Here is a 13,798-nt window from a genome sequence, read left to right as displayed (position 1 = left end):
TTTTTGAGATTAATTTTATTATCTCGGTAATCATTAAGGGTGCCTAGAACAAAATTTTTCTGAAATTTTCATGAGTGATAATGTCCAATTTGAGGACTGGGTAAGTTGGTATTAAAGTTCCTATCGAGACGAGTCTGTGGAAATTTACGTGAAATTTTTCGGATACTCAAGTTATTTATTATTAAAATTTATTTGAATTAACGGGAATTTAAGTGGTTGAATCTGGATCGTTGTCTATCACCGCTTAATCTTGACCATTGAAATTAAGTATATATAAGTTGAGACCAGCTGAGGAAGGTGGGAGAAGCTTCTTCTCGCTTCGTGAACATACGCACAGTCTCATCTCTATCCACTCACCGACGCCGCCCAAAAAAACCAATACTCTTAATCTCTCTGATGATTATCATGGGAGAAGGAAGGAGAGAAAAAAAAAGGATGGAGAAAGACTGGGTCTCTCGGGAACCCTCGAGAAATTCCCCTCTCTCTCTTCTCTTGCAATTTGTAGGAAGCTTTCTGCTTTCTTTACATCACCAGTAAATAACATAGCAAGGCATGGGATTCGATATTAATTATCAATCCGATCACAGCTTAATTTGTGAAGCGAAGATTCACGTAAATTTCACGAAACCACGCGAATTTCATCTTTACTTGCTCTTTCTTGTCGCTGACACAGATCACGCAAAGACTGGCATCACCATGTTTGATTCTCGTGAAGAACTCATCAGCTAAGCCATGGTTTGATGAGGAAACGTTGAGGTACACAATCCCTCCTTTTCAACTAGAAGGAAGGCGATATGCAAGAGCAACGGCTCTGTTAAATTCCCCTGATTAAAGGTAAACTTGTTGAAATTCTAGTAATTTCAATTCGGGTTCGGGGTGTTACAAATGGCATCAGAGCGGGGAAATGATTTCTAAGGGATAGACTTTGGGTTGAAATGGACTCGTGGTATGGGTTTTCATAATTTTGCGAGTATGCATGATTGTTTGCTTTGAATCATTGTCCGTCAAGGTTTTTGGGTTTTGGTATAAACTTTTTGTATTGATTCATTGATACCAAATTTAAGAGGTTGTTTCAATTTTACTCAGTTTTAGACTCAAATCTTCAGGAGAACTCTTTGGCTTAGTTTTTGGAGTCTCTGTGTTAGATCGACTCAGTTTCTGCTCTCACCATATTGTTTTGCTGGTTTGGTATTTGCTGAAGTTTTATTTTTAGACATTTGGTTCTTGGATATTCTTGCTGCTGGGTGCGTGTATAATTTTCCACATCATTAATTGCTCTCAACATGGTGCTATGGTAGTTGTTCTATGTTATAGATATTGAATTTTTTTTTTCAAACCAAAAGGAAGTTTGTATCACTGTTAACTAGTGAGTATGAACTTGAGAGAGTGCATTTAAGCTTATTAAGTTATTATTAACTTGGGTTGAATTGGGTTGCTGTTTGCTGAGCCTAGTTTTGACGGGAGTTTGATTATTAGATTAGGAAGTTGAACACATAATCGGTGTACAAAGAGAAGGTGGTGGTGTGCTACTTTGTTTTATCTTGATTACATCATATTACGGTAACTTGATTATTTGCCCACTTATTTAATTTAAAAGATGGAATTGATGACATTTTCATTTTGGGGAGCTATTGGTTTCTGATCTTTTTCACACAGTTGGTGTGGTTCAGTTGTTGTTTCTCCTTATTAAGGGTGGTCTTGTGGTTTATCTATATATATATATATACACACACATACTTCTGTACACTTTAATGTATATTGTTGGTGCAAAGCTTCAAGGATCGTACAAGACACAGATCCAAGGTGTAGAGAACGCCCTAGTAAGGCATTGCTTTATAGAACTAAATTAAGTCTCTGCTTGTTTGTCATATAATTGAGATATTATAACAGTGTTCTGTTATTGCATTACTTTGCTATTATTTGGTTGGTTGTGGGTGCTGTGATGAAGGCTTGATTATTTGCTTCTATCATATATGGGTGCCGAAAGCAATGCTGCTAGTTGCTTATTATCTTTTATCTCTCTGGATATGTATTTATGTATTTTGATATTGGGCTGATGTAAAGGACACAATGAGTCTGGGATGCAGGTAAATGTTCTTGTTTATATTTGAGTATATTAGTATTCTAATATGAACTGAATCAATTCCAGATATTCTTTATTACTTGCCCTGTTTTATGATGCAGCATTTGAGTCTTGGTACATTTAATTTTTGTGGAACTAACACTCTGTTGATCATTTAGCAAAGTTTTTTTTTCGGAGTGGATTGTTCTTGTGAGGTGCTTATTCTCCTAGCTCACTGTTGTATATGGGGCAGACTTCATTTGTTAGTTTCTGAAAGTTTACGATGCTGTCTCTTGTACTTGTATATGTAGCCATACCAATGTATCATCTGTTTTAAGAGTTTGTATATGTAAATTATATGTAAATTATATGTAATGAGTCAGTATGCGGAACTGGAATCCTCAAAAGGATGCAATAATCTCTGGGAAGCAGATATATTCAGGTAAATTCCTCCTCTTAGTTTCTATACTACTTTTATAGTTGTAAGTATGTTCTTTTATTCAATTATACCTTGATATCAAATGAGTTTGAGAACAATGGCAGAATCCAATTGAATGTAAAGAACGATTGGAGCTCTAATGAATTTGATCCGGTTAGGCCCGGGATATAAGTAAGGAGGGATCGAGTTCCCTTGGGTGAAAGACCCTAAACCCGATTGAGGCTCGTGGATTCGAGCGGATAATTAAGTAGGGATTGTGCCTCCCTAGGGTGAAAGACCCAAAACCCAATCGGGAATCCGCTTAGTACGGGGTGTGCTCGGTGGCCTTAATGCGAGCAATGGGCTCTAACCGGGAAAAAGAGTAAAGAAAGAGATTGTTATTTGACAAATTCAAAAGAAGCATGCTGAATGAATGTTGCCAATGGCCAAACTCGATGAACACATTGGACTTGGCTATTTGGATCAAATTATTGTCAAAGATGATGATGCGTTCTGATATGAAAGAAAAAGGTAATTGTGAGAATAACCAAAGAATGCAATGGACAACTCAATTATCAATTTTGATGAATCTATTGGATATGTTAGCTGTGCTTGGCATAATGGAAAATGATACCATGAAGATATGGTCAGTGTTACAAGAATAAGTGTGATTAAATATGTTGATTATTTGAGTTGGCTCCTTGAGCAGTTTCATAGCTTCTGAATATGCCTAAGGCTTTGGGTAAAGTAGCTGAAGATGATTCATAATTAGTGGTAGTTTTTATGAATGTAATTGGCAGTAAACAGTATGAGAACAATGGTTGCTTATGGCAACCCGGTGTTCTGTGGTAAAATGCATATCCAACTATTAATTTTCAAAGGAACAAAATGCAATTCTAATATCCAGTTGTGTTTTGAATTATGACTCAGAGTTTGGAATCTCCTTTCGCCACTAGTGTGAATAATTTGGAATAGGGGCTATGTTTAGGAGATGTTATGCTCTGTACCGCATGAACGACACAGAATAAGATAATGGCATACAATGTTTGGGAAAATTCTACAAAATGTTAACGTATGACATGCATACAATTGCCTTAAAAGTGGTAATTTGAGTCCTCAAAATAGTAATATTAGTCCTCAAAGTTGTAACATGAGTCCTTAAAGTGGTAAATTTTCTTAGTTACCACAAGAGTCCTCAAAATAGTAATATTAGTCCTCAAAGTGGTAACATGAGTCCTTAAAGTGGTAAATTTTCTTAGTTTACCATATGAGTCCTCAAAATAGTAATATTAGTCCTCAAAGTGGTAACATGAGTCCTTAAAGTGGTAAAAATAGTTGATGTATGAGAAATGTTAACATACCATAGCTTTACCCCAATGTTTGTGTCGTACAATGATGTAGTTTTAGCATCCTAAGGAACAAGGATGGACTAGAAAGTATGATGTTCACATACAAATGCAAGCCGGTACTGATCGCACATGGACTAGAATTAGTGGAACAAGCTTTACATGCTTTTCCTATCAGACTAATTTATAGAGAGGAAATAGAGACGATCCAGTTTGCTTTAGACAAAAAAAAAAAAAAAAACCACTTGAAATCATATGGGGGTGATGCAATATATATGGCATCACAAGTTAAATTGTTGGACGGGCAAGATTTGCCCCGAGTATTCTCTCTCTCAATAATATATTAGAAATTAGAAAGCAGAATGTCAGTTATTCAAGAAATTTTAGTGTTGTTTGGATGAGTAGTCCAAAGAACATACTGACAGATTAAGAGCTATCTACTAAATATAGAGTTTGAATTATAGCCTATTATTCTAAATTTTGAGGACGAAATGTTTTTTAAGCGTAGAGAGTGGAGAAGAGCGGGTGGATTATATCCCGGGGCTTCCTTCCACATGTGTGGCAGACCTTCCCACGTGTTTTTATGGGAAAGGGCTTAATGCTTTGAATAGGGCTTTGGAATCGATTTCATGCCTATCCAAAGCACAACACCTTTTGTTACCTTCAGTTTACGAGCTTGAACCAGAAGTGATCGACGCTTTAAGGCAATTAATGGCCAACTATTATGATAAATTTTGAGGACAAAATTTCTAAACGGGGGGAGTTTGTAATACCCTGCAAATTTGTGACACAAACTATATGATTAGTTAAGATGAATTTTTTGAGATTAATTTTATTATCTCGGTAATCATTAAGGGTGCCTAGGATAAGTTGGTATTAAAGTTCCTATCGAGACGAGTCTGTGGAAATTTACGTGAAATTTTTCTGATACTCAAGCTATTTATTATTAAAATTTATTTGAATTAACGGGAATTTAAGTGGTTGAATCTGGATCGTTGTCTATCACCGCTTAATCTTGACCATTGAAATTAAGTATATATAAGTTGAGTCCAGCTGAGGAAGGGGGGAGAAGCTTCTTCTCGCTTCGTGAACATACGCACAGTCTCATCTCTATCCACTCACCGACGCCGCCCAAAAAAACCAATACTCTTAATCTCTCTAATGATTATCATGGGAGAAGGAATGAGAAAAAAAAAAAAAGGATGGAGAAAGACTGGGTCTCTCGGGAACCCTCGAGAAATTCCCCTCTCTCTCTTCTCTTGCAATTTGTAGGAAGCTTTCTGCTTTCTTTACATCACCAGTAAATAACATAGCAAGGCATAGGATTCGATATTAATTATCAATCCGATCACAGCTTAATTTGTGAAGCGAAGATTCACGTAAATTTCGCGAAACCACGTGAATTTCATCTTTACTTGCTCTTTCTTGTCGCTGACACAGATCACGCCAAGACTGGCATCACCATGTTTGATTCTCGTGAAGAACTCATCAGCTAAGCCATGGTTTGATGAGGAAACGTTGAGGTACACACTCCCTCCTTTTCAACTAGAAGGAAGGCGATATGCAAGAGCAACGGCTCTGTTAAATTCCCCTGATTAAAGGTAAACTTGTTGAAATTCTAGTAATTTCAATTCGGGTCGGGTGTTACAGAGACCCAAAGAAGCAAAGAAGAAATGAAAGAAGACGCAAGATGCAACAGAAAGTTTGGCTCTTGCTATTCAAGCCATGGCTAAATCTAAAGATTTTGATATTGAGATGGATATTGTATTCACTTTTTTCATTACAGAATAGGGTTACAAGCTTTTATACAAGGAGTATACGTCTCCTACTCCACAATTGTAGGACTAATTATGGTAGTACAAATCTACTAATTAACTTGTGTGATACAGAAGATCATGACAACTCAGAATCCAACTCACAGAGGATTTCTTTCCTCAATACTCCCCCTCAAGTTGGAGTGTATGTTAATTACACCCAACTTGTTCAAAAGTGTTGAAAATTGCTTCGAACCCAATGGCTTAGTGAACAAATCAGCCGGCTGCTCTTGTGTTCGAATGTGCATGGTTTTAACAAGTCCTCTCTGTACTTTTTCTCGTACGACATGGCAATCAATCTCAATATGTTTTGTACGCTCATGAAAGACGGGATTTGATGCGATATGAATTGCCACTTGATTATTGCAGAACAGCTTGACTGCATGTGTATGTTTGACATTCAAATCCCTTAACAAATTCCGAATCCATGTAATCTCACAGCATGTAGTTGCCATGGACCTATACTCCGCTTCTGCACTGGAGCGTGATACGGTTCCTTGCTTCTTGGTTTTCCACGAAATGGGTGCATTACCTAAGAAAATGTAATAGCCCGTAGTTGATCTTCTTGTGTCTTTGCAACGTGCCCAGTCTGCATCACAATACGCCTTGATCTCCAACTGACCAGTAGAAGGCAAGAGGATTCCTTGTCCTGGAGTTTGCTTGACATACCTTAACACCTTGTAAGCCGCCTCTAGGTGAGGTTGTCGCGGTCTATCCATAAACTGACTTAGGATATGCACTGCATACACAAGGTCGGGTCTCGTGATTGTTAAATATATAAGTCTCCCAACTAATCGACGATATTGAGCTGCATCTTTCAACTCCACTCCTTCACCTTGCGTTAACACCAAGTTTTGATCAACAGGGAATTTGGACGGTTTGGCACCTAGAAAGTCTGCATCCTCAAGAACTTCTAGTGCATACTTCCGTTGGCACAAGGCAATGCCTTGTTTTGATCTCGCCACCTCTATGCCAAGAAAGTACCTCAATTGACCCATGTCCTTGAGCTTAAACCGACTTGCAAGAAACTGCTTTGTTGCTATGATATCTTGCAGATTATTTCCTGCCACTATAACATCATCAACATATATGAGCAAGGCTGTGAATCTACCTTCAATATTTCGGACGAAGAGTGAATAATCGAACCAAGACTGACTGACTCCTCCTGCTTTGAGTGCGGCAAAAAGCTTCAAAAACCACTGTCTTGATGCTTGCTTGAGGCCATACAAGGATTTGTGTAATTTGTAGACCCTATTCTCCCCCTTTCTTCCGAAACCAGGAGGCAACTGCATGTAGACCTCTTCATATAAGTCGCCATTGAGGAAGGCGTTATTGACGTCTAGTTGATGGAGGTACCAACCCTGTAAAGCCGCAAGGCTCAGCAACACTCGAACGGTGGTGAGTTTGGCAACAGGAGCGAAAGTTTCGCGGCAATCAATCCCTGCAACCTAGCTATAACCCTTGGCCACCAAACGGGCTTTGTAGCGTTCGACTGTGCCGTCGGGATTGTGTTTAATCTTGTACACCCACTTGCATCCGATGGGTTTCTTGTCAGGAGGTAAAGAAACAATGTTCCATGTTTTGTTCTCTTGAAGGGCCTGAATCTCTTTGTTCATAGCCTCTCTCCAGCGTGGTTCAAGGATAGCCTGAGAAAAAGATGTGGGTTCTTTCTCGAGGGTAATATTAACAGTGAAGGCTCTATGGTGAGGAGAGAGTCTGTCATAAGAGAGAACATGAGCAAGAGAGTGAGGAGTACCTGAAGGGTGAGCCGGATTGACCTCGCACGAGGATGATGATGAGGCGGTACGTGAAGGAAGGGCTGTCTCAATATGAAAGCCTTGCAATGCGGTCGGAGTTCGAGTTGGCCGTGTTGACCTTCGTGGCTGGGGCTGTGATGTGTTTGGCGGAAGTGTGGAGGTAAGAGATGAGTCGGTTGGTTTAGTGTCGGACAGAAAAGGGGACGGAGGGGTAGGAGATGAGTCCGTGTCACTGGTGGAATTAGGAGGAATGTCAGCAGCGGAAGTTATGGGAGGAGAATTAAGAGGTGATTCTGAGAGATGTGAGGAGAGTTGCGTGTCATTGGAGGAAGGTGAGTTGGATAAGGAAGGAAAGGTGGTGTCGTCATTTATTGAGAATGGGTTGGATGAGGAAGGAAAAATAGGAGGATGTGATGGAGAATTAATAGGAGACGAAGGTGGAGAAGATACACCTTGATAAGGAAATTCATTCTCAAAGAAGATTACATCACGGGACACCAATATTTTCTTATCCTTCAAGCTATAGACTTTATACCCTTTTTGACCATGAGGATAACCTAGAAAGATACACTCAATGGAGCGTGGATCAAATTTGCTAGGTCAGATAGGATGAGTAGACACAAAACAACGACAACCGAAAACACGAAGGTGCGAGTAGGTTGGTGATTTGGAAAACAATTTTTCGAAAGGTGTTTTTCCTTGCAAAAGTGGTGTTGGTGTTCGATTGATCAAATACGCAGCAGTGAGGATAACATCACCCCAAAAAGTTTTTGGCAAGTGTGACTGGAAAAGAAGTGCACGAGCAACGTTCAACAAGTGCCTGTGTTTTCGCTCAGCTACGCCATTTTGTTGTGGCGTGTTGATGCAACTAGTCTGATGTAAAATGTCTTTGGAAGAATAAAAATCGATGCACTTAAATTCTGGACCATTGTCACTTCGAACAGTTTTTATTCTTTTACCAAATTGATTTTCGACTAAGTTGATAAAGTGAATAAGTAGAGCTCGTGCTTCTGATTTGTGATGCATGAGATAGACCCAAGTGCTCCTAGAGTAATCATCTACGATGGTTAGGAAGTATTTTGCTCCAGAGAGAGAAGGGACGTGATAACCGCCCCATATATCCACATGAATTAAATCAAAGCAAGAATGACTAGATGAAATACTCAAAGGAAAAGGTCTTCTGGTTTGTTTAGCTAAAGGGCAAATGGAACAATGACTTGCATCGCAAGATTTATTTTGTAAAAAGGGAAACAACGAAGATACTCTACTGGATGGGTGTCCGAGTCTTTGATGCCATACGTCAGGTGTCTTGGTCTCCACCACATTGCACGTTCCTTTCCTTGGCATGTTGAGACAATATAGTCCCTCACTTTCAGCTCCCGTCCCAATCATCCTCCCCGATCGAAGGTCCTGTATAAAACAAACTTGTTTAATGAATATGGTGATGTAAAAGGAGTCGAAAGCAAGTTTGCTGATAGATATGAGATTCAGATGAAATAATGGGACACAAAGCACATTGTGAAGGACAAAATGAGGAGAAAATCGGACGGTCCCTATGTGAGAAACCGGCAACGTAGTACCATCAGGCAACCTTACTGTTCGATTGGATACGGGTTGGAATGATGTGAGGAATGTAAGGCTACAAACTATGTGATCACTGGCCCCACTATCTAGTATCCATGTCTCAGATTTATTATCTGGAGAGAGGGCAAAAGCTTTACCTGACAAGTTCTCATAGTTAGGGACGTTACCAACGAAATTGGCAGAAGGCTGCTTGGAAGTCAACATCTCGAGTAACTGTTGCCCATCATTGGTATTAGTAGCTGCTGTTTTGAGTTTGCTTAAGAGCCCCATCACTTGCTGGCATTCACTTTGTGACAATGGGAAGGTCGACACATCCTCGTTGCTCTCATTCATCAACCCCACATGATTGGCTCTGGAACTACTTTGGCCTTCTCCCATGATCTTCTGTCGCCTACGGCAATACTCAAGAATGTGACCCTTACCATTACAATAGGTACACTTGAGATGAGCTCGACAGTTCTTGGTATTGTGGTTAGTCATGTTGCACTTTTCGCAAAACTTGGCCTCTCCTTCTCTCGGTTGAAAGTCACGTGCATTCCTCTTAACAGAGAACACCGAAGCTTCAGATGATGCTGTTGGCTTCACATGGGACATTGCTGTCTGTTTTTCATGTCGTAACACTGCTGCATAGGCCTTGTTCAAGGAAGGAAGAGGATCCATGCCAATAATATTGCTCCGTGTCTGCGCATAGCTCTCGTTAAGTCCCATAAAAAACTTCATGGTTTTCTGAGTTTCGATGTAGGCCTTAACTTCAAGGGAAGCCTCACAATTGCAAGGAGGAAAACCACACAATGCATCCTTTTCATCCCATAAGGCCTTGAGTTTTGTGAAAAATGACGTGACGGAAGTGGTGCCCTGCTCACACTCATGGATGGCGTTTTCTATTTGGAATAAGGAGACAGTGTTCGTGTGAGAAAAACGTTCCTTTAGTTCTAACCATATACCTCTTGCATCTCTGCAGTGAATGACACTACTTGAAATCTCCTTTGGCATCGCACCAAGCAGCCAGGTTTTAACAAGAATATTGCAGCGTTCCCACTGCCTTTGTTCATCAAGATTGTGTGTTGGTTTTGTGAGGGTTCCATCTATGAAACCCTTCTTGTTCTTGATTGTGAGTGCCATAGTCATTGATTGCACCCAATTGATGTAATTGTCTTCCATCAGTGGCTGTGAGACAAGAACAGCGCCCGGTTGATCCGAGTGATGGAGAAAAAGAGGGTGGTTTGTATTCTCCCATGGTGCTGAGGTTTTGGAAGTCTCCGAGCCCTTGCTTGTTGAATCAAGGGACTTCTCTTCTTCATCACCTGCCATAGGGTATTTGTGTTATAGGTTTCTAGGTTCTCAAGAGCGATTGCTCTGATACCATAAAGATTTTGATATTGAGATGGATATTGTATTCACTTTTTTCATTACAGAATAGGGTTACAAGCTTTTATACAAGGAGTATACGTCTCCTACTCCACAATTGTAGGACTAATTATGGTAGTACAAATCTGCTAATTAACTTGTGTGATACAGAAGATCATGACAACTCAGAATCCAACTCACAGAGGATTTCTTTCCTCAATAGAATCAACCCAAGCCTCTGTTGAACTAGTGAAGAGAAGAAACGAGGAAATGACTGCTCACACAAAGAAGGTATTTGAAAAATTTGAAGAGGCAAAAGAAGATGTAAGAATTATAGCCATAGATACTAATTCCATGACCCCACAATCAAAGGCTTGGTGGAAAAAGAGGAAGGGTGATATCATAGCAAAAATAATGTCTGATGATGGTAATAACGGTTGCAACATACCCTAATTCGACTAATTTTATTATGTAGAAAATATTTTATTATTCGATAATAAAATGTTGATTAGGAAATTAAGTTTTTATTTATGTAATCTAAATTTTACTTCTGTAATTTTAATTTCATGAAATAAATTTTTTATGCTTTGAATAAATTAATAAATAAACATAATAAGAATAATAATAATAACAAGTATCTAACTCCAATCACAATAATTTTATTAATGTCAAACCAAACCTTATCAACAAACATAGATAAACATCGATTAAAATTACAAAGAAAATCAAACATATCAATAAAGCACACAACACATAGAATACATTAATTAAAATTACAAACCACCATTTATTCAAATTTAAGTCCCAAATTGCGGTGGTCCACGCTCAATTACCATTCATGTTCCCATTGTTCTTCACCAAATTATCTTGTAGGCACTTATGGAGGTAGTTCGACTCTACCTGAAATTCACGATCCACAAATGCAGAAAGATTTTGTTCATCTCCCCACCAGTTCAAAAGGAATAGGTTCTCTAGTATCGGGATCCACATGCCGCTCATAGGCAGTTACCATTGATAGATTCATTAGATCATCTTCTTGAGACTCCACAAATTCTTCCTCAACAAATTCATCATCCACAATCATGTTATGAAGAATGATACAACTTATCATGATGGTTCGAAGGTCCTCCAATTTAAACAACCTAGCACCATGACAGAGTATGACCCATCTAGATTGGTTGATACCATAACACCTCTCCACATCTTTGCGACAAGCCTCTAGTTTTTTGCAAAAGTGTTTATCCTCTTCTATTTTGGGGTTCGATATTGTTTTGACAAAAGTCGACCATCTCGGGTATATTCCATCAGCAAGGTAGTAACCATTGGTGCATTTTTTGTTTTTGACCTCAAACTCAACTAGAGGAGGAGTTCTACCTATGACACGCTCGAACACATTGGACGCACCAAGAAAGTTAAGGTTATTTTGACCTCCCAGGGTTCCAAAGAATGTGAGCCATATATGTGTGTTGTAAGATGCCATTGCTTCAACAATAATAGTTGGTCTACCCTTTCAACCCGTGAAAACTCCAGCCTAGCCAGTTAGGCAATTCTTCCACTCCCAATCCATGCAGTCGATGCTCCCAATCATGCTTAGAAAATCAAGGCGTTGTCCTCTGTTGAGAAGCCTATATAAGTCAGCCTGATTTCGAGGACGAAGAAACCAACCAGCGTGAAGAAACTTGACTTGTCTACAAAATATTTCTTAAGACATTTCAGCTCTGTAGAAGTGTGACGACCTAAAATTTTTAACATTTTCTAAAAAAAAAAAAAAGTTTAATTTTAATTATTGTGCTAAATTATTTGTTTAAATATTATTATTTAGAGATAATTTTACTTGTTTTCTTTTGGGTTTAAGTAATTAGAGTAGCCCAAAGTTTTTGGCCCAAAACTCAAACCCAAAGTAACTTAACAGCCTATAGAACGATTTCCACAACAAAACCAAATCAAACAACGTCTAACTCAAAGCATTGTCCTTTCTCTTCATCGCCTTCCTCAACCTCAGAATCTCCTCCATCTGATACACTAGCCACCGCCTTAGGAAAGTACAAAGGACATAGCCGCCGCCATGGGTAAGTAGGAGGTGTCAACAGCCTTGGAAATCAAGTTTCAGATTGGTGATTCCCCAAAGCTATGAAGCTAGAGCTGGAACCCTAGAATCAAGAGCTGGAACTCTAGTAATCTGGAGGTGGCGAGTCTAGTACCTATATGGGTAAGATTTCAATTAGAATATCCAATTTTCCTTCTGTTAGACCAATCTTGCTTTCTACGTTTACACCTCTTTTCCAGACACTATAAATAGGCTAAACTATCTATGCTTTCCATACAGTTCCTTGAGTTGCTAGATACATAGATAAACAAGGGAGAGAGAGAGAAAGAGAGTTTTGGTATCTTAGAAGTGGTGGAGTAAAAACTCAGGTGTGATTCTTTTTACTGAGTTGATAGTTCTTTGTTGGTTCTGATGGATAATTCAATTTGAAAATTGGGTTATGTTCATAGGCTATTATAAGACCTGGGGATTCTTGATGATAGAAGAAGTTACAATAGAGATGAAGTTCAGTTAGGAATAAAAGTTGTTGTTACTGGAACAACTAGAACTAATTATTTTCTCATCTTCTATTTGATTTCACTAGTTTTCTGGAAAATAGTTTATATCTTTTGTCTTTGAATTGATCCAAATTAGAATTTGAAATCACTTTGTATCTGGTTTGTTGTTTCCTTTAGTCATTAGAGTTTTTGGAAGACATAGATTAATAGAATCTGATTTGAGAAGAGTCAATAACCAAGTAGGAAACATATGCAGTTTTAAAGTTGAATTTAGAAAGCCTTCACTCATCTTTTAAAGCCTTGTTGAAAGTGAGGTTTCTTTTCTTTGACACTTTAGAATGTCTATTTTCAGTACTGAAAGTTTTACACAAATGGGAGTTTTAGAAAGTACATTAAAACTGAAGAGTAGCAGTAGCAGTTTCTGCAGAAAAACGTGGGACTGTAGCTGAAATTTAAAAATTCATAACTAATTCTAGAAAAATTGTTTTCAGGTGATTCAAATTCCGAGAGTTTCTTTAGGATGTCAGCTACAAATCGTTAGAAGACCATGAAAGCATATTTTAAACAGATTTGTACAGTTTTTAACATTAAGGTGACTGGGTCAGAAAACTGCAGTATTTCAGTTTGTCAAGTAAAAACCTGTTTTGGTCAAAATAACTCACTGCTAAGATTTTCATATATAGTATGTTAGCTGAGTTTTGCTTTAATTCTTTGTGTGTGGAACTAATGAATTCTATTCTTGCAATAGGAACTTATTTTCATCCGGATACTTAACGTGAAAATCAATCAAGGTAGGGGAAAAACTTGGGGAGCCTCTATGTTTGCATAGGATGGTTGTTTACATGATTGTATTGGATGGTTGTGTACATGATAATATGCATTTATGTCCTCTGTTTCTGTTTGTTGGTATGGCTGAATAGTGAATA

At 38.6% G+C, this 13,798-nt stretch overlaps 1 protein-coding gene and 1 long non-coding RNA gene across 2 annotated transcripts; one reads left to right on the top strand and one right to left on the bottom strand.

Moving 5' to 3' along the window:
- Positions 1-313: 313 nt before the first annotated feature.
- LOC133738782 (uncharacterized) lies at positions 314-3,071 on the top strand. The gene is made up of 2 exons (XR_009860269.1): positions 314-2,504; positions 2,606-3,071. It is a non-coding gene; the product is annotated as an uncharacterized LOC133738782 (long non-coding RNA).
- A 2,670-nt stretch (positions 3,072-5,741) lies between these two features.
- LOC133729094 (uncharacterized mitochondrial protein AtMg00810-like) lies at positions 5,742-6,932 on the bottom strand. Its single transcript, XM_062156563.1, has one exon. The coding sequence runs from the start codon at positions 6,930-6,932 to the stop codon at positions 5,742-5,744; it is 1,191 nt and encodes a 396-aa protein (XP_062012547.1).
- Between the last annotated feature and the right edge of the window lie 6,866 nt (positions 6,933-13,798).

Source organism: Rosa rugosa, chromosome 1 (assembly GCF_958449725.1).
Source record: "Rosa rugosa chromosome 1, drRosRugo1.1, whole genome shotgun sequence".
Taxonomy (NCBI): domain Eukaryota; kingdom Viridiplantae; phylum Streptophyta; class Magnoliopsida; order Rosales; family Rosaceae; genus Rosa; species Rosa rugosa.
This window is presented reverse-complemented; position numbering and strand designations above follow the sequence as displayed.

Coding starts and splice junctions, on each gene's coding strand:
- LOC133729094 (XM_062156563.1), bottom strand. CDS start 6,932: ATGCAGTTGCCTCCTGGTTTCGGAAGAAAGGGGGAGAATAGGGTCTAC.